Consider the following 21,345-nt stretch of genomic DNA (forward strand, 5'->3'; position numbering starts at 1 on the left):
AGTGAGGTCATGATGATGTAAAACTAGAGGCGGGGTCAACCAGACCTGGGATAAGGGTGACAGGACAGGTTTCATGTCGCACGGACTGGATAACATATTATCCATTGTCACTGATAGTGTATATGTACCTGGGGGCTTCGCCGGGACTGGAAGGCAAAGAGCGATCAGGTTTCGGATGCGCCTCTTGCGTTTTCACTGGGAACCGGAGAACGTATGAGAAGAGTGTTTTGCAAGGGAGGGGTTCCCGTGATTCAGGAGCGAAGCAGTGGGCCGGTCGCTGAGCCATCTCAGGATGGAGCCGGGCTGTGTGCAGGCAACGATGGCTACGGTAGATGTCTCGAAGACAGCCTCGTCTCGGAACGTGGCGGTAGAACGCAAGAACCTCATAACCGTGTGCAGGTAAGGCGTTGACTATCCGATATGCTCGAGACTATTACAACAGCATTAGCCAGGTATTCCTTCGTGCTAGCAGGTTATTGTAGACGCAGCTGATGTATGTTCATAATCGTGTTTGTCATGACATTAGAAATATTTGTAAATATTTGTCATTTTTAAGGCAACAGAATAATATCCCATAATTTACCGTCACTATTTTCTGCTCCACAACAGAAAATAGTCACCATGAAAACTGACGTCGTCCTTAAAGCCAATCATACTAGTGACTGTAACAACGGCTTGGGTAGGGTTTTTCTCGAGCGACCCTCTCGTTGAAGTAAAGGTGCGTTTAGCGGCTTTATACTGATGGCCATGATGTAGCCAATCTACAGTTTCATTTTAGTCCGTCTCATCCACTTGACTTTTGTGGTAACTTCCGTCAATTCGAAAGATAAAATGTATTTTTGCTTCATGGATGGTGCCGTTGCTATGACGACAACCTTCTAGGGGCAAGGACATATCTGGTACCCCGGGGAGTCAGGGCACACACACACACACACAGAGGCAGGTCTTTAAGCTGTTCACAAGTAAAGCAGACACTTTGCTGTGTTAGAAGAAAATAAGAGATCGAAGACCCAAAGTTAGATCTTTTTAATTGAAATGTTTATTCCTAAAAAATTGTCCTTATCTGCATCTTAGCAGACAACACCCTCAGAACGAACACAGACAGGAAGTCAGCTGCCTCACTAACCTTAACCCTAAACCATGGGTAGGCCTATCGCACAGGGGTACAGCTGTTGACTACAGATCAAGTGGTTGCAGGTTCAGATCCCCCTTTCTACGTCACCAAGGAAAAAAGTGTCTCCTTAATAAATACACAATTATTATTATAACTAACCAGCAGTAGCCTTGGTTGCTAATGGTCCAGTGTTAACCCAGGGAGTGATGCTCCAGGCGTCCTGATACAGCTGGCCAGGCCCCTGAGGTTGGCCAGGCTCCCCGAGGCTGGCCGAGGCCGTGGGGACTGAAGGAGACATTGTTGTCCTCTGAACAATGGAGAATGAAATCACGCCTCTCTGGGGCTGTTCTCCAACAATGGTTAGCATGAGCATCAAGTGTTCGTCAGGAGACTGGTCTGTTAGTATCTGTGCAGTATGTGTGTGTGTACCATGTGTACTGTGTGTGCAGTATGTGTGTGTGTGTACCATGTGTACTGTGTGTGCAGTATGTGTGTGTGTGTACCATGTGTACTGTGTGTGCAGTATGTGTGTGTGTGTACCATGTGTACTGTGTGTGCAGGAAGTCTGCCTTTTTTAGAAGGTGTAGACAGACATCTTGAATGTTGTCTTTGTCAAGTTTCACTCCTCAGAATTGCTCCTCTGACTGGACAAGGTAGACTTGGAAGGGTTCATGTGGTTAAAAGACTTCATGAAATATTTATCATCAAAGGAAGTAATATTGGAAAAAGAAATCTCCAGGGACAGATAAAATAGCAGGATGGAAGCTTGTGTCCTGTGATGCCATTACAGGTCAGCACAAAGGAACATATTCACAGGGACAATAATTTACAGTCTAGCTTAATAACATCTTCCCATATCAAACCTAGTCTACAACTATGAGGTTATTCAGTCACATAAATCTGCAGTGTTGTGGAGAACGCACACCCCAGGGCGGTGTCTGTCAGTCTTGCCCTCGCCCTCAGGGCGCTGTCTGTCCAGAGGACCTGGATTGCTGAGAGCTGCATCACTGTGCTCCCCCTGAGGGGGTCACGTCACACAGCTCACTAGCTGCCGCTAAACGGTCATCATTCGAGTATTACGTTCTTACAGAGCTACGTTTAGAAGGGCAAGCCGGTGGCTCACTGGGCAGAGCGCTTTAACCACTCAGGCTGAGGCTGGACCCAGGGGCCATGTCCTGCATGTCTTCTCGTCTTGAGGGTGCTGATGGTGAGTTTCTCTCCTCAGGTTCTCGGTGAAGACTCTGCTGGAGAAGTCCACGGCCGAGCCCATCGATGACACGTCCGAGGAGTTCATCAACCTTGCTTCCATCTTGGAGCACATCCTGAGCCATCGCTTCAAAGGTAACAACCTGACCCCTGACCCCTGGTCCGGACCACTAAACCTGACCCCTATCTTGACCCCTGACCTCTGTGGTGTTCTGTCAGGGACGGGAAGCTGGTTTGACGGACAGCGTAGCTACTGGGACTTCATCCGTCTGGCCTGTAGCAAAGTTCCCAACAGCTGCATCAGCAGCATAGAGAACATGGAGAACATCAGTTCCTCCCGTGCCAAGGCAAGAACCACAACATCCTGTGTGTTTCTGTGTGTTGACTGGGTGTTTCTGTGTCTGATTGTGTGTTTCTGTGCTGCTCCAGGGTAGAGCCTGGGTCCGGGTGGCCCTAATGGAGAAGAGGCTGTCTGAGTACATAGCCACGGCTCTGAGGGACAGCAGAACCACACGGTGGCTAACCCTGTGCAGACCACAACATGACCGCAAGCAACCATGAACATCCATTCACAACCATAACATTCTTCCTGGTCAAAACAGATGAACAAACACATGAAAAGGAAGCACTGACACCATGCAACCGTACCACAGCAACACTACTATAAAGAAAGGTTCCAAGTGTGTGTGTGTGTGTGTTCCAGGAGGTTCTATGCAGAGGGAGCCATCATGCTGAGAGAAGAAGCCACAGTGCTGACCGGGATGCTGATCGGTCTTGGAGCCCTAGACTTCAGGTAGACCTGCTCCTAATGTACCCTCTAGTATAGAGCTAGACTTCAGGTAGACCTGCTCCTAATGTACCCTCTAGTATAGAGCTAGACTTCAGGTAGACCTGCTCCTAATGTACCCTCTAGTATAGAGCTAGACTTCAGGTAGACCTGCTCCTAATGTACCCTCTAGTACATTAGGAGGTAGACCTTGTCCTAATGTACCTTCTAGTATAGAGCTATTTTCCAGGAAGAATGAGTCGCTGACAGGAAACATTATCTTCACGATGATCTCAGGCCACCCCAGGGGTCTGGATGATGCAGCCCTCTGATGTTCTCCAATGTTCTATGATGTTCTCTGGCCTCAGTTTCTGCTTGAAAGGGGAGGCCCTGGATGGGAAATCATCAGCTGTGATTGACTACACCCCCTACCTGAAGTTCACCCAGAGGTAGCGCCACGCAACCCTCCACACACCAGCCAATACACAGTCATCAAAGGTACCACAGGAAATGATACCTCATTTCACACACAGTACACAGGATCCATTCTCTGTGTGAAACAAACTAAAGAATGATAAAAATGCAGCCTCATGTTGACAGTTGTTCAATGGGGATATCTGTCAAACATTATCCTTGATTTAAATGTCAGTAAGCTGCTGGGTTGTGACCTTGTCTAGTGAATCTCGCTGTAGTACACCACTGTCAGGATCCAAGTGTTGGAGGGTTACAGTGATGTTCTAGGATGCTGTACCTGATGTGACATACTGTCCACCATGCAGACAGTCAGGTAGCAGGGGTAGAAATACATTACATTTTGAAAACCACTCCAACGTTATCGTTTATTAATTTAGCTGACGTTTTCTCCCAAATTGACAAATAGTAGGAAGTAGAGGTTTGGGCTGTTATGCTAAACTATGATGTGTACATGTGTGTGTAGCTATGACTACCAGAGTGACGAGGATGACAGGCGTAGCCTTGACAGCAGCACCAGCGACGACAGCGCCCCAGAGCATCCCTACATTCCCTTGGTGACGGACGAGGAGAGCTGGAGCACCAAATGCCGCAAGATGGAGCAGAGGTTCAAGATTGTCTATGCTCAGAAGGTGGGCGGCCATCTTGGTCCCCAGAGTAGTCTATACACAGAAGCTGGGCGGCCATCTTACATTTACATTTAGCAGACGCTCTTATCCAGAGCGACTTACAGTAAGTACAGGGACTTTCCCCCGAGGCAAGTAGGGTGAAGTGCCTTGCCCAAGGACACAACGTCATTTGGCACAACCGGTAACCAGTGACGAACCGGTAACCTTCAGATTACTAGCCCGACTCCCTAACCGCTCAGCCACCTGACTCCCTATCTTGGTCTTGCTACAAGTCTGGCGAGTAGCTCTATGTCCAGAATAAGTCTGTACAGAGTAGATCTATACAGAATAAGTCTGTACCGAGTAGATCTAGTACTAGCATACTAGCATACTATCCCCTGGGTGTCAGCGTGAGTGTGTATCCGCCCCAGTTTGGCCCCAGCTCCCCAGCAGTGCTGACGTGGGGGTGGTGTGGCATGCAGGGCTACCTGGAGGAGCTGGTGCGTCTGCGGGAGAGCCAGCTGGAGAGGGCGGAGGCGGAGGCCCACAGGCTGAGCGCTCGTCTGGACAGGCTGCAGCAGCACAGCCTGCAGGAGAGGAGAGAGCTGGAGGCCATCATACTGGAGCTGCAGGAGCAGCTGTGAGGACACACACACACTGATACACACACACATGCTGATGCACACACACACTGATGCACAAACACACACGCTGATGCACATACACATGCTGAGCCACACACACACATTTTGACACACACTGAAAAACAAATGTTGACACAAGCACTCACATGTTTACATTTACATTTAGTCATTTAGCAGACGCTCTTATCCAGAGCGGGGGAGTCAGGTGGGGGAGTCAGGTGGCTAAGCGGTTAGGGAATTGGGCTAGTAATCTGAAGGTTGCCAGTTCGATTCCCGGCCGTGCCAATGACGTTGTGTCCTTGGGCAAGGCACTTCACCCTACTTGCCTCGGGGGGAATGTCCCTGTATTTACTGTAAGTCGCTCTGGATAAGAGCGTCTGCTAAATGACTAAAATGTAAATGTCAAATGTAAATGAGCGACTTACAGAAAGTACAGGGACATTCTCCCAAAGGCAAGTAGGGTGAAGTGCCTTGCCCAAGGACACAACGTCATTTTGTACAGCCAGGAATCGAACCAGCAACCTTTAGATTACTAGCCCAATTCCCTAACCGCTCAGCCACCTGACTCCCCATGTTAACACACATGCATACAAACACATGCTGTCAGTGCAAACAATTCTCACATGACATAAACATGTGGATGCAGCCACCTCTAATCCTGTTTGCAGGACAAGCCTTATTCCATGTGACTCCAACCATTTGTCCAAAGACCTGTCAATCCCTCTGGTCAACCAATGGCCAGTGCTCCAGCCCTTCAACAACCATGAAGAGGGGAAGTTGTTCCACAGGTACAGCATATCATTTTCTGGTCTGTCATGTTGAGTGTGGTTGCCGTTCCAACCGTGGTGAGCGTGGTTGCCCTGCCAACCGTGGTGAGCGTGGTTGCCGTGCCTCTGCCTCCCAGCAGGAGGAGCCCTCCCAGCCCGGAGTTGCTGTCGGTGGAGATCAGCCTGGACTCCGACTCCCAGCAGGCAGAACACAAACACAACCCAGAGACATGGGGCACTGCAGGTAGCTCTCTCTTGTTCTCTCTCTCTCACTCTCTCTCACTCACACACACACACACAGGAAGGATAAGATCAGTTTAAAGTGTGTCAGATGTAAGCATCTCTATAAAGGTCAGGTGTTGACAGGTGCACCCTCTCTCTCTCTCTCTCTCTCTCTCTCTCTCTCTCTCTCTCTCTCTCTCTCTCTCTCTCTCTCTCTCTCTCTCTCTGTCTCCCTCTCTCTTGGTCTCTCTCTCTCTCTCTCTCTCTCTCTCTCTCTCTCTCTCTCTCTCTCTCTCTCTCTCTCTCTCTCTCTCTCTCTCTCTCTCTCTCTCTCTCTCTCTCTCTCTCTCTCTCTCTCTCTCTCTCTCTCTCTCTCTCTCTCTCTCCCAGATGAGAACTTTCCTCCCTCCCTGGAGGGTCTACGTGGCTCGCTGGTCTCTCTGCCCGGCTGCAAGTCTCTCTCCAGCCTGCGCTCAAGCGAGTGCCTGGTCCACATCAGCACTGAGAACAGCCCTGCCCTCTCGCCCAGCTAGGGGGCGCTAGAGGGCCCCTCCAGACACTGTTAGCTCCAATCTCCATGACAAACAAGACTGCTGCTGGGAGAACAGGACGTTCTACAGTTTGATTCTCCGAGATCCTCTCCTCTCTCCACCTCGGCTCCAGAACCGGCCCTGAAGGCTCAGACTAAGCCCCCGTCTGACCTCCTCTCCAGACTGTGAGAGCTGCCATCCCTGACTGAGGGACTCTGGGTGTACCGGTGTGTTGGGACTCCACGTGTGTCAACCTCCTCGTAGAGCTGCCCCTTCGTTGTGTTAGTGTTGCTGGATCCTCTGGCATGCCCAGGAGCTGCTTGCTGTGGTACAGGCTGAGCAAAGCCATTACATCCTGCATCCATATTCCTCTGACCAACACATGTAACCTTGCTAGGGTTGGGGAACTGTATTAACCTGTCGGCCCATTTGTCTTTGTCTGATCAGTCTGTTGGTAGAACCAGGGTGCCCTCAGCCAACTGTGGCATCGCTGGAGCTAGTGTTTTTGTGTCTGTGAGATCATTCAGAACAAACATCATTCTGTACTGTTATTAAATTATTACTGGTAGAGTCAACCAAGAGGGAAAGGATTCATATGATTCTGGTGGAGAGGGATGATAAGGAGAGTAACTGAATTATTGTAATAGTGTCTCCTATGCTGGCACAGCATGAGAGTTCAGTCACAGCCTGTATCCAGGGTTACAGGTTATGGCTGAAACTGTGAAGAAATACAGTCTTGGTTGTTGAACAAAACTGTTCTAGTGTTACAACCAGAGACTCTCTCCTACTCAGACCTCTGCCCGCAGGGCCACAGGGTTTGAGAGAACAGTCTCAGTAAGGAGGGAGAAAGGTTTTTTTGAGGATTGCTGAGTGTAGATTTGATTTTCTTCGGTGTACTATTTTTCTGTTGCTTTATGATTTCTTCATGGTCACGATGACATTTAATTCATATTGATCGTGTTATTCTCTGTCTTGAAAGGGGATTTGGAGCTTGAGAGGAATCATGTCATTTAAAAACTGCAATAAAAACTGCCTTTGGTTAAACATAACTTTTGTTGTACTTAACTTCTGCTTTAAGTTTTGCCTCTTTTATTTTTAAAGGAATCTTTATTGGGAACATTTCTGATTAAATGTGTAAATCTGTGGTATAGTTTACTGGCAAGAGCAATACCATCGGAAAATACAGTCATTGTATTGTAGATGTTGATTGTTTATGAGCATATTTATCCAACATTCCCCCACTAAGGATCTGTTGACTGGGACGGTATTATCAGTATCTCCCTGCAGGCGGGTCTGACACTTCCTGAACAGCTGGAGGGAAGCTTCAGTTTCTCTGTATTGTCCTCGGACAATAGCAGACCTCAAAACTGCAGTACACAAACTATCAGATTACTGACTTTTCAGCTAGTTTAAGGTACTCCTACATCTGTGTTATTCTGGGAAATTACAGAATATATTAACTTCCTGCACTGGTTTCTGGAATATTGCTGAGTGTTTCATGACTGAAATCAGAAATCTCCTACTTGATTAATTTAATGCATCTTAAATTCAAATCTCATTGTTAAATATTAGCGCTGTGGTTGCTAGCTCCACAAGCGCGGTGGTTGGTTCAATTTTTCAGGACAAATTTAATTGAGGGAAGAATGCTTGTACAAGTCAATGCAGATATAAACCATTGTTACAGAGTCTATAATTGATGTCTGTGTCGAGTAGGCAGGTAACATAAGCTAGTATGATGCTAGAGAACTTTGAGGTGTATGTCAAACAATTATGAACAAATAATTCCACTATTGAAGGCCTCTTACTCTGACCCACCTTAAGAAGCTCACCTGGGACATGGCATGTTCTCGTCTCTCCTGCCTGGGGCACAGTGGACAGGTGATACGTGTGAGATAACTGGTGAGGTTGAGAGAGAGGTGGGGTGGGGGAGATGTGATTTCACTATAAATGACAGTTGTCCTTTTGTCCCTGTTACTTGTTGGATGAAAAGGTGACACCAAGGTAGGAACTCCTGATCTTAGTGTTCTTGTATTTGTGTTTCTCATTAGTTCATCTCTTAGGAGTAGATCAGACATAATGTTTATATTTTAAGTACGTTTCTTGTCTTGTGTGTTCTGTGTGACACCAATTGGTCTTTTCGAAAATAAATGGTAGGAATGTTTCTGTGATTTTTTTCAGAGCAATGAATTCTTTCACACTAACCCTGACTGTGCTCATAGCAACATTCTCTGGTAAGATGATCATGTTGAATTTATGTACACATTCTTAACAGGTGTTTTTTTTTTACACAGGCTAGATAGCCGCGACTGTGTCTCTGTGTCTAAAGAAACATAGTTGATATCTCATTAAACCAAAGTACACACTACAAGGCTTAGTCTGTTCGGAGTCCAGATTCATCCAATATATTCCTTGTATTAACATATTACAGATGCATTACTTACCTCAATGGAAGAATATTGTAGTTCTGTTCTGTGGTCAGTGATGTTACCATAGGGATGATCTTTAAAGAAACAGGGTCCATGTATGGTCGTTAGGGAACTGGATTTATCACAGATTTGTGCTCCAGCTGCGCAGGCACTGAGATGTCACACCTGCACCAGCATCCACCCGGACCAGCCGTCCTGTGCCAAGTCAGAGGTGACGGAGGAGGAATGTGGAGGGATTTTCACTTACTGTGCCAAAATTAAGATGCACGCGCCAGCTTGTGAGCTACCGCCTATTTCCTAAACCGTTTAATAACATATATGAATCAATCAAGGTATTAATCGATAAATGAATCAAAGAATATGCTAAATGCATAAAATTGCTATATTAAAACTATGTATTTTCACCAGTATTTTATTTGTTGTAACACGTAACGTGGATTGAAACTGTTACACTAGACTTGATAAATGACTTTCGTTCACTGCTCCTCCATGCCTCTCCCTGCTCCTCCATGCCTCTCCCTGCTCCTCCATGCTTCTCCATGCTCCTCCATGCCTCTCCCTGCTCCTCCATGCCTCTCCTTACTCCTCCATGCCTCTCCTTACTCCTCCATGCCTCTCCCTGCTCCTCCATGCCTCTCCCTGCTCCTCCATGCCTCTCCCTGCTCCTCCATGCCTCTCCCTGCTCCTGAGTGATAATGGGTTGATTCTCTTTATTTCCAGACGGTGAGGTTTTAAAATGTGCGACGGAGCGCGAGTGTAACAGCGCCATCCCGCCCCAGGTGGAGCGAAGCTGCTGCACCACGGATCTGTGTAACTAGCCAGGCGCCTCCTCCACCTCCGCCTGCTGCCCGCCTGGGCTGCTGTTATCTTTGAACACGATCACATGTAGTTGTTTGGAAAGGATTTGTACTTGACTTGGCATTCCTCAGTGAACTGAAATTAGAATCAGATTAATGCTTTGCTACTGAACTTAATTAAAATAAAAAATACATACATTTTGTTACTAAAAATTAATTAAAATCAACATATATCATATTACTGCATTGTTGGGACTGGCGATGATGAATGTTCTGGAAAAAAAATCAACATTATTGTCAGTCAAGACAGTTTCAATAAAAGCAGTTCAGAAACATTTTCAGTTCGAAGTTGGACCTTTGCAACTGTCTCGGAAGCACAGAACATTCTGAACAAACTTGTATTCAAAATGTTCTTTTCAGACACAGCTGTTACCAGATGTGATGGAATCAGATAGAGAATGTTGCAATACAAAACTATCACTGCCAGCTCAAACACAACCCATGTGAACCCAAACTTGGTTTAATACCATCTAGTCTATAATCTGATCTCTCTAAACATATGAAACCATTACCGTTCCTCCTCTAATGTATCTAATGGCTCAGATATAATTACGGGATCATTTCACCCACCTCCTCTCAGCCATTTGTACCTGACCACCATGACCAATTCATCTGGGAGGGAGGAGGGGGAGGAGAGGGACAGGGGGGGCCGGGGGGAGAGGGACAGGGGAACTGGTCCACTTCTACACTACAGCCTGAACCCACAAAGACTTCCTTCGCTTGATGCAAACATCTCACGTGGACCCTTCACCTGTGGAGGCGGGTCCCACCTTCCCACACAGTCACTTTGAGGAGGGCACAAATGGAAGGAAGTATTTGTGATTTATTATTGATCACTTAAAGCTAATAGCATAGATTGGGTTAGATAATGAAAAGGAGGCTGCAACAGAAATATAGTTAAGATTATTTTGCTGCATAAATATGAGAAGGCTGCTTGGACAGAAGGTCCTACCTGCGCTGAGGGGGTCACAGGCCCTGGGAAAGCATCCTACAGCAGCCTGAGACGCATGCAACTCTGATGAACAGGACCGTCATATAGCCTACAATAAGAGAGCGCTCTCAAAAAGAAAAAATAATAAAGATCAGCTCTTACCACACACTTGTTATGTAGTCTGTTTTTTTTTTTTTTTTTATCTCTCTTTGTGTAACCAAGATAGAATTGTCACAATGAAGCTAGACTTGTTAGTATGGTTACTAACATAGTTTACTGTAGCTATGTAACTAGTAAGGTTACATAGCTAGTTTACTGTAGCTAGTTAGTAAGGTTACATAGCTAGTTTACTAGTAAGTAAGGTTACAAAAAAGTAAGGTTATGTAGCCATAGCCTGTGGAGCTAGTTATTTTGGTAGTGTAGCTAGTTTGTAGGTTAGGTAGCTAGTTAGTATGGTTATGTAGCTAGATAGTATGGTAAGATTACCATAGTAGATGCATCTACTATGTGTATACATGTAAGATTACGGCTGTTAAAGGTAATTGACAACAATAATCATCATCAACAGTAATCATTAATGACCCCCATCACAACCTCCCCTCAGATGATATCCTGTTGCATTCCCGCTGCAGCTGACCTGGCTCCGAGCTTCCCTCCACACCGCTGTAATTACAGCATTAATCACCAGGAATTATCTTTCATGATGCTAAACAGCCGTCTGGAGGAGGGAGCCCAACACGGCGTCCAGCGACGCGAGCGGAGGAGACTGCACGCCTGAACTACAGACGTATTTAACAAACCTGCTGCCTCGCAATTGAAGAAATCCTGTGGCTTGTTTTGCTCTGATCATAGCGGGAAAACAACAGCAATAAGGTATGGGATTAAGATTTCACACTTATTTACATAGCTGAGGAACTGTATGTGATTTGTCAGTTAACAGTTTACTTATAGGGATTTATGTAATTGGCCAAATATTTCAGATACACAGCATATCAAATTTCAACTATGTTTAATATTTCAACTATGTACTATGGAGTCAAGTGGCTGAGCAGTTAGAGAATCGGGCTAGTAATCAGAAGGTCGCTGGTTCGATTCCCGGCCAGTCGGTTGACGTTGTGTCCTTAGGCAAGGCACTTCACCCTACTTGCCTCGGGGGAATGTCCCTGTACTTACTGTAAGTCGCTCTGGATAAGAGCGTCTGCTAAATGTAAATGTACAAATATGTTCAAACCTATAGGTCTATGCTATTTTTTTTTTACTGTACTTTCTGTCTGAGGACTGCACTTTGCATTGAATGCAAAAAAGATTAACGAACTGAAATTTTAAGTAGGCATATAGTGAAGTGTCTATTATCACAAAGGCACAATGAACAAGCACTGAAGCCAATCTGACTGGCCAACCAATCAGACTCAACGAAGTGTTACACAACCAGATCTTGATCCAGATCCAAAATCTAAAACGGATCTTGTATTTCTCACTTCATGGAAACGGCGGATATTTTGTTTATAATACACAAACACATGTTTCTCCATTTGCAGATGCAAAGCAGTTATGCTGTTGTCTGTATCTCTATCTTACTGTCTGGGCAACTGGCAGCGTGTCGAGGGATAACCCACATGGTGAGAATGTTGACGGTCAAATCCGAAACTGTGCACACATTTTTTTTGTTTTTTCACTTGACATCAGAACTGGGAAACAGCCTAACTAGTGCATATAAAAATAAAATAATTACTTGATTGATTATTATATATATGTTCTACAAGCTTAAAATCTTGTGCATCACTGGTCCCAAAAAGTAAAAGCTGTTAAAGATCCTGTAAAGCAAATTCCATGATTTGCTTCTCAGTACATTATATACATATGAAATGAGTTCCTGAAAGCATGTGCAAAGCGCGAAAACTTTGTCGCACTGAAATGTGGAGTAGACCGTAGAACAATTTCTCTTCCGTTTTCAGATCAGTTTTTAATGGGCGGAGCCAAAAAATGACCGATCTACGTCACTTTGACTGATCTACGTCAGATCACTGAATGGCTCCTCCTGCTGTACTGTTATTGTAGCCTACATAAGCTAGCTAGCTAGCTTCAGGATGTCTCCCTCCACCCGCAACTGCATCTTCCCTGGATGCAAGAACTTCAGCTGAGGAAAAGAAAAATAGGTGGATTAATTTTGTGAAGAGCCACGCTGATGGAAAGCTTCGGATAAACTCCAACAGCCGCCTCTGCAGTGGATAAGAGAGTCTGCTAAATGCAGTGACCATTTCACGGCGGATAGTTTTAACATGGACCAGAGACAGACAAGGTTCAAAGACACACGGCTTCTCTTGCAGCGCGGAGCCGTACCGAGCATCGCCCTCCCAGCCGTTCCTTTTCCGGTCTCACCTGGACCATCCACCGCCGCCAGCAGTTCACTCAGTTCTGTGTGCTTGTTATAATTATACTAGATAACTTTTCCAGAGGTATCTCTGCAATGAGTTAGTGCAAACCGCTAACTTGATATTAGGCTACTCGATGTAGAATGATAGCCTGGCTCTGCCCTCCTACGTACTTCCGCTCAATTTTGATTTTGCTTCTGTACTGCGTTTGGGCTTGAGGTAGGCCTACGTAAGTCTGATGTCTCCGGTTAACTTTCTACCTGTCCAATCAGCGAACAGAGGGAGTGGCTGAGAACGATGACGTTGATGTTGTTCGCTAGTTTGTGTTGTAGTTCCTTAATGGCGGCGGAGAAAGATGCGAGCGAAGCCATTCGGTCCGTTGTGGCAACGCTGCCGAATATCCAGAAGTTAAAGCCGGAGCAAGAACAATCTTTGATCCCCACGGGGTTCGTTTGATTTTCCAGCTAGCTCCGTTAGTCGTGAAGGAGTTGGCTAAAGCGAACGCTAGCGATTGGTTATGGCAGATCCAGAGTGGCTCTGGGCAGATCCAATAGTTTTAAACTTCAACAGAGTACCCGCCTTCAAGGAAGTTAACTCTTGTCAATGGAGCAAGCCCAGACTCTCTGTACAAATGAAATGTATGAGAGTCTGGTTAGGACCAGGCTAGTAGAATGATGGTATTTTGGTGAAATGGTAGCTAATGTGCTAGAAGTAGTTGGAGAGCTCACTGTCTGCCGTCTCTGGTGTCCATTTTTACTCCTGTGTTACAACTCAGGGGAACAAGCTTCATTTATATGCATCTGTATGTTTCACTTATTGAACAAATAAATTCTAATTATATACTGTTTTGTTCAGCTTGACATAGCGTCCATTATCTGGGTTGTAGGTAGGGTTAGTAACCCTAACCCTAACCATACTTGAGAGAGGCGGCGCCTTCCAGCAAGGGGGCAGAGCTTCAGTTCCTTAAGATGACACGCCCCCCAAGTCTCAAGCAGAGAAGACTGCTGATTTTCTCACAATTTCAAAGACTAATTTAACATACTTGTCAGTGTTTTTTTTCATTCGAATTTGGATGGGTAGTTAATAACAAATTCTTCTGTGGTGTGGTGAACTTAAAACTCGTTTTCAATTCCACTTTACAGGATCTTTAAGAACTGTCCTGGTATCAACATGCCGACACAATACTGTCACAACTATGCCCTTCTGATCCTGGATTTACCGCTGCACTTTCAACATGAACTGTTTGTATTTGGCTCGGGATAAAGTGTCTGCTAAATGAATTAAATGTAGGATGTGAGTGTTGTACACATAGACATATGTCTATGGTTGTACAGCCCAGTGAGGTGTGATGTTCCGTCCCCAGGAGAAGAGAGGCTGGACCCTTAACAGCGCTGGATATCTGCTGGGACCTTGTGAGCTCAACATCATCAACTAAACACTCTACACACATTCATTTGGGCTCAGTCATAGTCAAGACATTTTGTTTACTTTTGTAAAATATTGGCAGTGTATACCTTTTCATTTGACTGTATATATTGTATGTAGGCCTATATTATATGTATTTAGGCTAAACGATTTATAGAGAGATAGGCCTATGATTACATTTTTAGTTGAATTAAATTCACTTTATTAATCCTGGAGGACATTTCGATATGTACATTAAATAAATAACTTGGACTTATGTGGGCTACTATATAATTATGTAAAAATGACAATGATTCAAACAATAAATATACAGTTTTAATATTTCACGCTTAACGCTCGTCCGCAGACACACACAGTACGCTGACTGTGCGACATGGAGCGTTGCTGGGGAAACGCGAGGACAGGGTGACTCGTCACCACAGCAACGACCTGGGTGAGTCTCTGGGTCGCGCTGGTCATTGGAGGCTCTACATCTTTTCGACTGGGGGGGCCAAGCTGGGGCCAATTGTTCTGTTAGAGGGGCTAGATACATGAAACAGTATTGTTGTCATCAGAGATGGGAAATAGATAAGTACAAATACTTCAATATTGTAAGCTACTTAAGTAGATTTTACTTCACCATAAATTTTTCTGACATTTTACTTTCACTTTTTTTTACACAAATCTAGGCTACGTAGGCTACTTTGTACTTTTTAAATTTTCAAGCCAGGCTTGTTATTTTAGTTTTAATCTGTATTTGGTGGCATGATCAATATTATTTCTTGTCATTGCGTGCCTTTTTTTTTACATTTCCTGGCTACCACGCACAACAAACTAAATATATTCTATGAAACTACTATGGAGCAAGGCAAAAGGTTTGCATCATTGATGAGTACTTGACTCTACTGTACTGCTTTAATCTACTCTCAATTCACAAATACTGATCATGGTTCAAATCTGATCCACATTAACTGGATACCATAATAGTGTTAAACTGGACGAAACCAACATGTCGTGGATTTATGTATCTTTCATCCTGTTGATGGAGTTGTCCTGTTTCAGGCTCCTACTTTATGCATTTACTCAACGTGATCGCCTACCTGCGTTTAAAAGGTACACTTCTTCCAGTTTACATAGCTGGAGTAGTGTTTTATTTGATTTATACAATTATTTATATTTCTTGTTTTATTTCTGGATGTAAAGATATCATGTTTACTTGTTCCTAGAGATGGGAGCACTGCAGTATGGGGATGGTCACCTTGAGATGGGAGCGTTGCAGGATCGGCATGGTCACCTTGAGATGGGAGCGTTGCAGGATCGGCATGGTCACCTTGAGATGGGAGCGTTGCAGGATGGGGATGGTCACCTTGAGATGGGAGCGTTGCAGGATGGGGATGGTCACCTTGAGATGGGAGCGTTGCAGGATGGGGATGGTCACCTTGAGATGGGAGCGTTGCAGGATGGGGATGGTCACCTTGAGATGGGAGCGTTGCAGGATGGGGATGGTCACCTTGAGATGGGAGCGTTGCAGGATGGGGATGGTCACCTTGAGATGGGAGCGTTGCAGGATGGGGATGGTCACCTTGAGATGGGAGCGTTGCAGGATGGGGATGGTCACCTTGAGATGGGAGCGTTGCAGGATCGGCATGGTCACCTTGAGTCCAGGCTGTAGAGCTTAACCCCTCTCTGTGCTCATGCTCCTCCTGCCATTTACAACCTAAATAAACATGATGACCAGCCCAGAACTTGTGTACTGAATGTGAAATCCAGAAACTGTAAGATCCAGAGAGTAGTCTGCAAACATGTTTCTCAAATGTAGGTTTATTCAAAGTGATATGCAGACATAGATGTACTGTATTGCATGTTGGATCGAAACTCCAGAAAATTTAGATTAAAAAAGTACCATATGGGGGGGGGGGGTTCTGTCCAGCTTACAAATCAACAAGACAAGACAGATCAGTCACAGTAGACTTGTTTCCAATCCTTTTGATTTGTAAAACCCTTAACTCCACTTCTGAATGATACATACTTAAATGTTTCAATTTTGAAATAAATAAAACTATAGATATTCAGTTGTGGAGTGGAGATAAGGGTGCTCTTTTAGTAAAATAAAAATAACATATTAGGCTACATGACAAATGTCCACCAGAACCGATTTAAATATCTCAAATTTAAACTAAATGGTTAACACTATACAAAGTAGAATTTTAACAATTAGATTTAAATTGTTACATTTATTGAAATCAGATGGAATTTATCAGTGGAACATTCTGTGGAAATCTGTTGTATAATAGTACAGTAATATAATCTTTAAACACCCCGCAGCAAGAACATGGCATCAGGGGGTGTCAAGTTCGGGTTGAACATTGCAAACTGGACTTAAAAATCCAAATCTAAAACTGTTATTAGTATTCTGGTATTATATCACCCAACAGCACAACCCTAACACACATCGTTATTGGCTCCTAACAACTAAAGTACTGAGCGGCCTGAACATTTTGATGAGGCAACTTGCATAGCTCAAATATAATTGCGCCCCCAACACATCCGTTCATTTAATTTGCGTTTATCACACGTTTAACACCACGGAGCCAATCAGTTCGCTTTCACGGCTAAATGTATTTGAGCAAAGACAAAGTGATCATCAGCGTATGTATCTACGCAGGCTCGGCTCCAGGGGGGGGGGGGGGGGGGGGGGGGGCAATGCCCGCCCAAATGGAATGCTGTGCTCCCTCAAAAAAAAATTGTGTTAAAGTATAAGTGTGTCATAATTCTGTCTGAGTTGATATGATGACGTTTTAAAAATAATAAAGAAAATAATGAATTGTTATATAATGCTTTATTACAATACCTTTCTTATTAGCCTGCTTGGTTTAAAACTTAAGTGAAGTTTGCAATTATGCGCAAAATGCGAATTCAACAACACACAAGTTTGTGTGCCAAAAGAGAAAAGTTGTCCAGACTCAATTATTCCCATCTCCTCTTCAATATATTCCTTTAATACTGGCATTGGCTATAAATAAAATATCAAGATGGCTACATTTTCCTGCAGAATATGTAGGTCTGCTCTTATTTTGACTCTCATACATGCTTTGTAAATGTGTGTCCCCCTTGTGAAAACAAATGCCCACCAATTTGATTCGTTCTGGAGCCTCTGACCGTGCGTATACACAATGTTATTTGGACAGCAGAAACTGTATGTGTCCAAGACAAATGTCTTCCAGCACAAAAAGTCTATTTGAGCTTAACAGTGACGGGATGTACAGCCTTGCTACCTAGAGGCGCCTGAACGGCTCCAGTAGGTTACAACACACGCGTTTCTGACTGGGTTGATGCTGAATACACACGGCTCGAACAGGAACTCTAAACACACAAGCAGGAACACTGGGTTAGTGCTTCTGCAACTCACAACGTCTCAGTTGAGGCGTAGGGCAGAATATGCTATGACTTTCAATTGACATCTTAAAATGATTATCACATCATTTTGAGATATCTCAAACAGGACAGAGCTCTTATATGGATTGTGACACAGTCTAGCTACTCAGACATACTGCATCATGTGCTTTAAAGGGATATTTCGCTACATTTACAATACTGATTAGTTTGTATTCTAACCTGACTGTATTCAGTTTCTCCAGACAGCTGGTAGCATTGGGGTCCTATTGTTTTGCCACAGATCCAACACTGGGAAATCCTTGTGTTGTTTTCCTTTATACGCTGCAGGTATTGTTTTCTGCAGGTGTTGTTTTCTGCAGGTGTTGTTTTCTGCAGGTGTTGTTTTCTGCAGGTGTTGTTTTCTGCAGATGTTGTTTTCTGCAGATGTTGTTTTCTGCAGGTGTTGTTTTCTGCAGGTGTTGTTTTCTGCAGGTGTTGTTTTCTGCAGGTGTTGTTTTCTGCAGGTGTTGTTTTCTGTGTTTAGTGAACTTGTGCTCCTCCTGAGGCAGCTGGAGTCAAAGTTCTGGGGAACTGACCTGTGACATCATCTGTGACATTATCTGTTTCCTACAGAAACGTTACTGTGTACTGACATGTACAGGAAATTGCTAATTTAATAGATTTGAGTAGAAACATCTCAGGTTAGTAAATATATTATTATAGTTTGGAAAAGGAGGAATCAATGAAAAAGACTGGATGACGACCAGTCAGGTTGTCAGGGGCGATGACAAACAGGACAGGCGATATATATTTTTTTTAAATTGGTGGAATACTTCTTTTTAGGTGAAAGATAAATATACAAAGGGGTGATTACTTATTCTGAGAAATACATACACATTTCTACATTTCTCATCATTCTACTCTCTGTCATTATGAGGTTAAACACAACTAAAATCTAGCATCAGGTGTCAGGAGGAAAATTATGACTCATTTGTTGAGGCAAAAAGAGGAAACTCCTTCATAGTTTGTAACTCTCAAAAGCAAACAAACCAGAGACAGATCTACATGTATGTACATAAAAGGAGTGATTGATAAATTAAAACATGCAGGGACCGTGTCTAAAACAGTCTGGCTTTCTTCTTCATGTCGTTGCGCTTCCATAGAGGAAGTCTGTCGAACTCCTGAATCTCCATCCCAAAGATCTCGAAGAACAACTCAGGAGCTAGGTGGCGCTGATGGCCGGTACCAGGAGGGTAGGAGACCGGGACACAACCGGGAGGAGCACAGGAGAGCAGAGAGCATGTCAGTTTTTTAATGCTGTTTAAAAAGCAGCAAGCATTAATCTCCAGAGTAACTTACAGTGACTGCTTTACTGCTTCTGTCAACTCTTTGCTATCCTGTTTACATATTCATCCGCAGATTCTTAGAAACTGTTGTTGGATGAACTTCAAATAAAACATGTCAAATAACAAACTAGAATAGGTGAAACTGCAAAAGAAACTATGTTGCTATATGTCACACACACACACACAAACACACACATAACTAACCCCCCCCCCCCACACACACACACTCACAAGGTTTACCTCAAGTCTGGTCCTGTCGATATCCCTGGGGAGTCTCACACGCCCTCTGTTGGTGATAGTGAGCATTTCGTATGGGTACACCTTTACAGGGAGGGATGGAGCAGTTACAGGAGGGGCTATGCAGGACCACGGGAAACATGCTACCCACAGGGGCATGTACACACACACACACACTAACGTGAAGAGGAGTGTACGGTGTGTGTGTGTGTGCAGACACAGACGATAGGTGAAGGAGAGGAACATGCAGCATGAGGGGCAAGCCCAACACTAAATCGTGCTGTTGGATCAAAGCCACTGACGTCACACCATCCGTTTGTCGCTGGGTGAGTCTGGAATACAGACCCAGATTGACAGGACAGGTTTCAGTGATAAAGCTTGACCTTTCACATCACAGCTTTAGAGGAAAGGTCATCAGTGCAGCTCATGCAGTACAGACTGGGGGTTAACAGCACAGTCTACGGCTGGGAAGGTCTTACACTACTCTGCATCGTGTGTGTGTGTCTGTGAGAACTAGCAGGTTCCTATTCGACCGAAGCAGGGGCAAAACCCTTAGCAGAAATACTTATATATATTTCTTAAATTAATTAATTAAATTAATTATTCATAAATGAAGGAAAATTACCTTAAAAAGCACAGTGGCAGAGGTGGAAGCAGTGTAAACCAAAGGTGACAATATATAAATAATACTTGCTTTTAGATCCAACATATTAGGCATGGACACTCCTCTGTCCATCCGTGCTAGTGGACCCGGACCATCACGGATGAGCTACAGAGCAGAGCACACACGTGATGGGGAAAATCAAAATTCATGACAAGCTAAAAAAATGAAGTCCTGTTCAATCCAGTCAGGTGACATCCTGAGATATTATTAGTCAACGGCAAGAAACAATCCTAACAGAAAAGCTTGGTTTGTGTCAATGTAGTTTAGATGTCCTCGCGTATAAAGTAGAAATGAACTTCACAAATTCATTATGTGTTGCTTCTTGCCGTTCATAGAAAGATTTCTCAGTTTCAGTCATGGCCGCTGGTTGGATTGAACAGGGGTTCAACTTGACCGGATGGCTACAGTGCTACTAGTTTTAGTGAAGGCTTGGAGCTGAGAGTCAGGGGTGTGGAGGGGGCTCCACCCAGCACACCCTGAGACAGACAGGAGCCAGGCGGGGCAGGGCGAAGGGGCGATAACACCTTAGGACGGGGGGCACACAGGTACAGGCAGCCTCAGGTGCATACAGGAGCAGGTACAGGCAGCAGCCGAACGTGTCTCACATACCTTAAAGTCTGGAAGAGAAAAGTAGGAGGAGGCTGTCAGACAGACCTGGGAAGAATTGTGATCATCACAGCAGACATAGTGTCCACATCCTGGGTGCAGTGTGTTTACCTCTTCTGTCTCCAGAGACATCTCCAGAGCTGTTGTACTGGCTGAACTCAGAGGACTGGGGCTGTGCAGAAACACCAGGGTTAGTAACATCAGAGTCCACCTGCACATGCCTTCTGGGTGCTGCTACAGAGACATGCACTTTCAGTAATCAATCAATCACAGAAGCTCTCAAGGGTTCATGGTGGTTTATGGAATTCTATGATTTGTTTAAGGTGGTCAGAGGTGATTTATGGTAGTCTATAGTGGTTTAAGGTGGTCTATGGGAGGTGTATGTTGGGTGATAGGAATGCAGTGAGCTTACCCGGTGCAGTCCGTTGCGACCGTAGCCTGGCAAGGAGGACGCTCTGCAGGTGGGCGAGCTGGGATCTGAGAAACACATGAAGAACACATGAGGAACACATGAGGAACACATGAGGAACACATGAGGAACACATGAGGAACACATGGGAAACACATGAAGAACACATGAGGAACAGCTGGGATCTGAGAAACACATGAGGAACACAAAGACTTTTCCGACTATTTCTCCTAAAGAAAGTCGGCTAAGTTGTGGAGAGCTTTCAGAAAATCCACAAAACATAGCGTTACATGTTTCAGATACGCTCAGACAAACACCAAGCTCCAGATGTGGATGTGAGTTGTTCCCGTTTGAGACGCCTCCCATTGGGGAGAAAGGGTCAGGGTGAGG

General features: G+C 44.6%; 4 protein-coding genes across 4 annotated transcripts in view; 3 read left to right on the forward strand and 1 right to left on the reverse strand.

The window, feature by feature from the left end:
* Window positions 1-250: 250 nt before the first annotated feature.
* LOC136950487 (RUN domain-containing protein 3A-like) lies at window positions 251-7,345 on the forward strand. Its single transcript, XM_067244853.1, has 11 exons — window positions 251-399; window positions 2,340-2,455; window positions 2,540-2,667; window positions 2,750-2,835; window positions 3,024-3,113; window positions 3,455-3,535; window positions 4,024-4,189; window positions 4,648-4,805; window positions 5,478-5,597; window positions 5,714-5,820; window positions 6,189-7,345. The coding sequence occupies exons 1-11, from the start codon at window positions 293-295 to the stop codon at window positions 6,329-6,331; spliced, it is 1,302 nt and encodes a 433-aa protein (XP_067100954.1). The 5' UTR covers window positions 251-292; the 3' UTR covers window positions 6,332-7,345.
* Window positions 7,346-8,510: 1,165 nt separating this feature from the next.
* Window positions 8,511-9,886, forward strand: LOC136950961 (lymphocyte antigen 6D-like). The gene is made up of 3 exons (XM_067245496.1): window positions 8,511-8,559; window positions 8,895-9,032; window positions 9,475-9,886. Exons 1-3 carry the CDS (start codon window positions 8,511-8,513, stop codon window positions 9,570-9,572), a joined length of 285 nt encoding a protein of 94 aa, XP_067101597.1. The 3' UTR covers window positions 9,573-9,886.
* A 1,422-nt stretch (window positions 9,887-11,308) lies between these two features.
* Window positions 11,309-15,990, forward strand: gall (galanin-like). Its single transcript, XM_067244158.1, has 6 exons — window positions 11,309-11,415; window positions 12,081-12,161; window positions 14,278-14,326; window positions 14,686-14,772; window positions 15,381-15,431; window positions 15,545-15,990. The coding sequence occupies exons 2-6, from the start codon at window positions 12,081-12,083 to the stop codon at window positions 15,988-15,990; spliced, it is 714 nt and encodes a 237-aa protein (XP_067100259.1). The 5' UTR covers window positions 11,309-11,415.
* Window positions 15,991-16,123: 133 nt separating this feature from the next.
* ablim1b (actin binding LIM protein 1b) overlaps window positions 16,124-21,345 on the reverse strand; it is a 37,814-nt gene continuing 32,592 nt past the window's right edge. The window contains exons 23-28 of the mRNA XM_067244108.1: window positions 20,959-21,023; window positions 20,658-20,718; window positions 20,550-20,557; window positions 19,971-20,045; window positions 19,280-19,360; window positions 16,124-18,925 (exon numbers count right to left, since the gene is read on the reverse strand). Of these exons, the coding sequence (XP_067100209.1) occupies window positions 18,812-18,925; window positions 19,280-19,360; window positions 19,971-20,045; window positions 20,550-20,557; window positions 20,658-20,718; window positions 20,959-21,023 (404 nt within the window). The 3' untranslated portion in view covers window positions 16,124-18,811. The remainder of the gene's footprint in view (window positions 18,926-19,279; window positions 19,361-19,970; window positions 20,046-20,549; window positions 20,558-20,657; window positions 20,719-20,958; window positions 21,024-21,345) is intronic.

The sequence above is a fragment of the Osmerus mordax genome, chromosome 10 (assembly GCF_038355195.1).
Source record: "Osmerus mordax isolate fOsmMor3 chromosome 10, fOsmMor3.pri, whole genome shotgun sequence".
Lineage (NCBI taxonomy): Eukaryota > Metazoa > Chordata > Actinopteri > Osmeriformes > Osmeridae > Osmerus > Osmerus mordax.

Coding starts and splice junctions, on each gene's coding strand:
- LOC136950487 (XM_067244853.1), top strand. CDS start 293: ATGGAGCCGGGCTGTGTGCAGGCAACGATGGCTACGGTAGATGTCTCG. Junction 3,114..3,454: donor CTTGGAGCCCTAGACTTCAG/GTAGACCTGCTC, acceptor CTCTGGCCTCAG/TTTCTGCTTGAAAGGGGAGG. Junction 4,806..5,477: donor CTGGAGCTGCAGGAGCAGCT/GTGAGGACACAC, acceptor TCCTGTTTGCAG/GACAAGCCTTATTCCATGTG.
- LOC136950961 (XM_067245496.1), top strand. CDS start 8,511: ATGAATTCTTTCACACTAACCCTGACTGTGCTCATAGCAACATTCTCT. Junction 8,560..8,894: donor GCTCATAGCAACATTCTCTG/GTAAGATGATCA, acceptor TTTGTGCTCCAG/CTGCGCAGGCACTGAGATGT. Junction 9,033..9,474: donor TAAGATGCACGCGCCAGCTT/GTGAGCTACCGC, acceptor CTTTATTTCCAG/ACGGTGAGGTTTTAAAATGT.
- gall (XM_067244158.1), top strand. CDS start 12,081: ATGCAAAGCAGTTATGCTGTTGTCTGTATCTCTATCTTACTGTCTGGG. Junction 12,162..14,277: donor GTCGAGGGATAACCCACATG/GTGAGAATGTTG, acceptor TTCCGTCCCCAG/GAGAAGAGAGGCTGGACCCT. Junction 14,327..14,685: donor TGGATATCTGCTGGGACCTT/GTGAGCTCAACA, acceptor GCTCGTCCGCAG/ACACACACAGTACGCTGACT.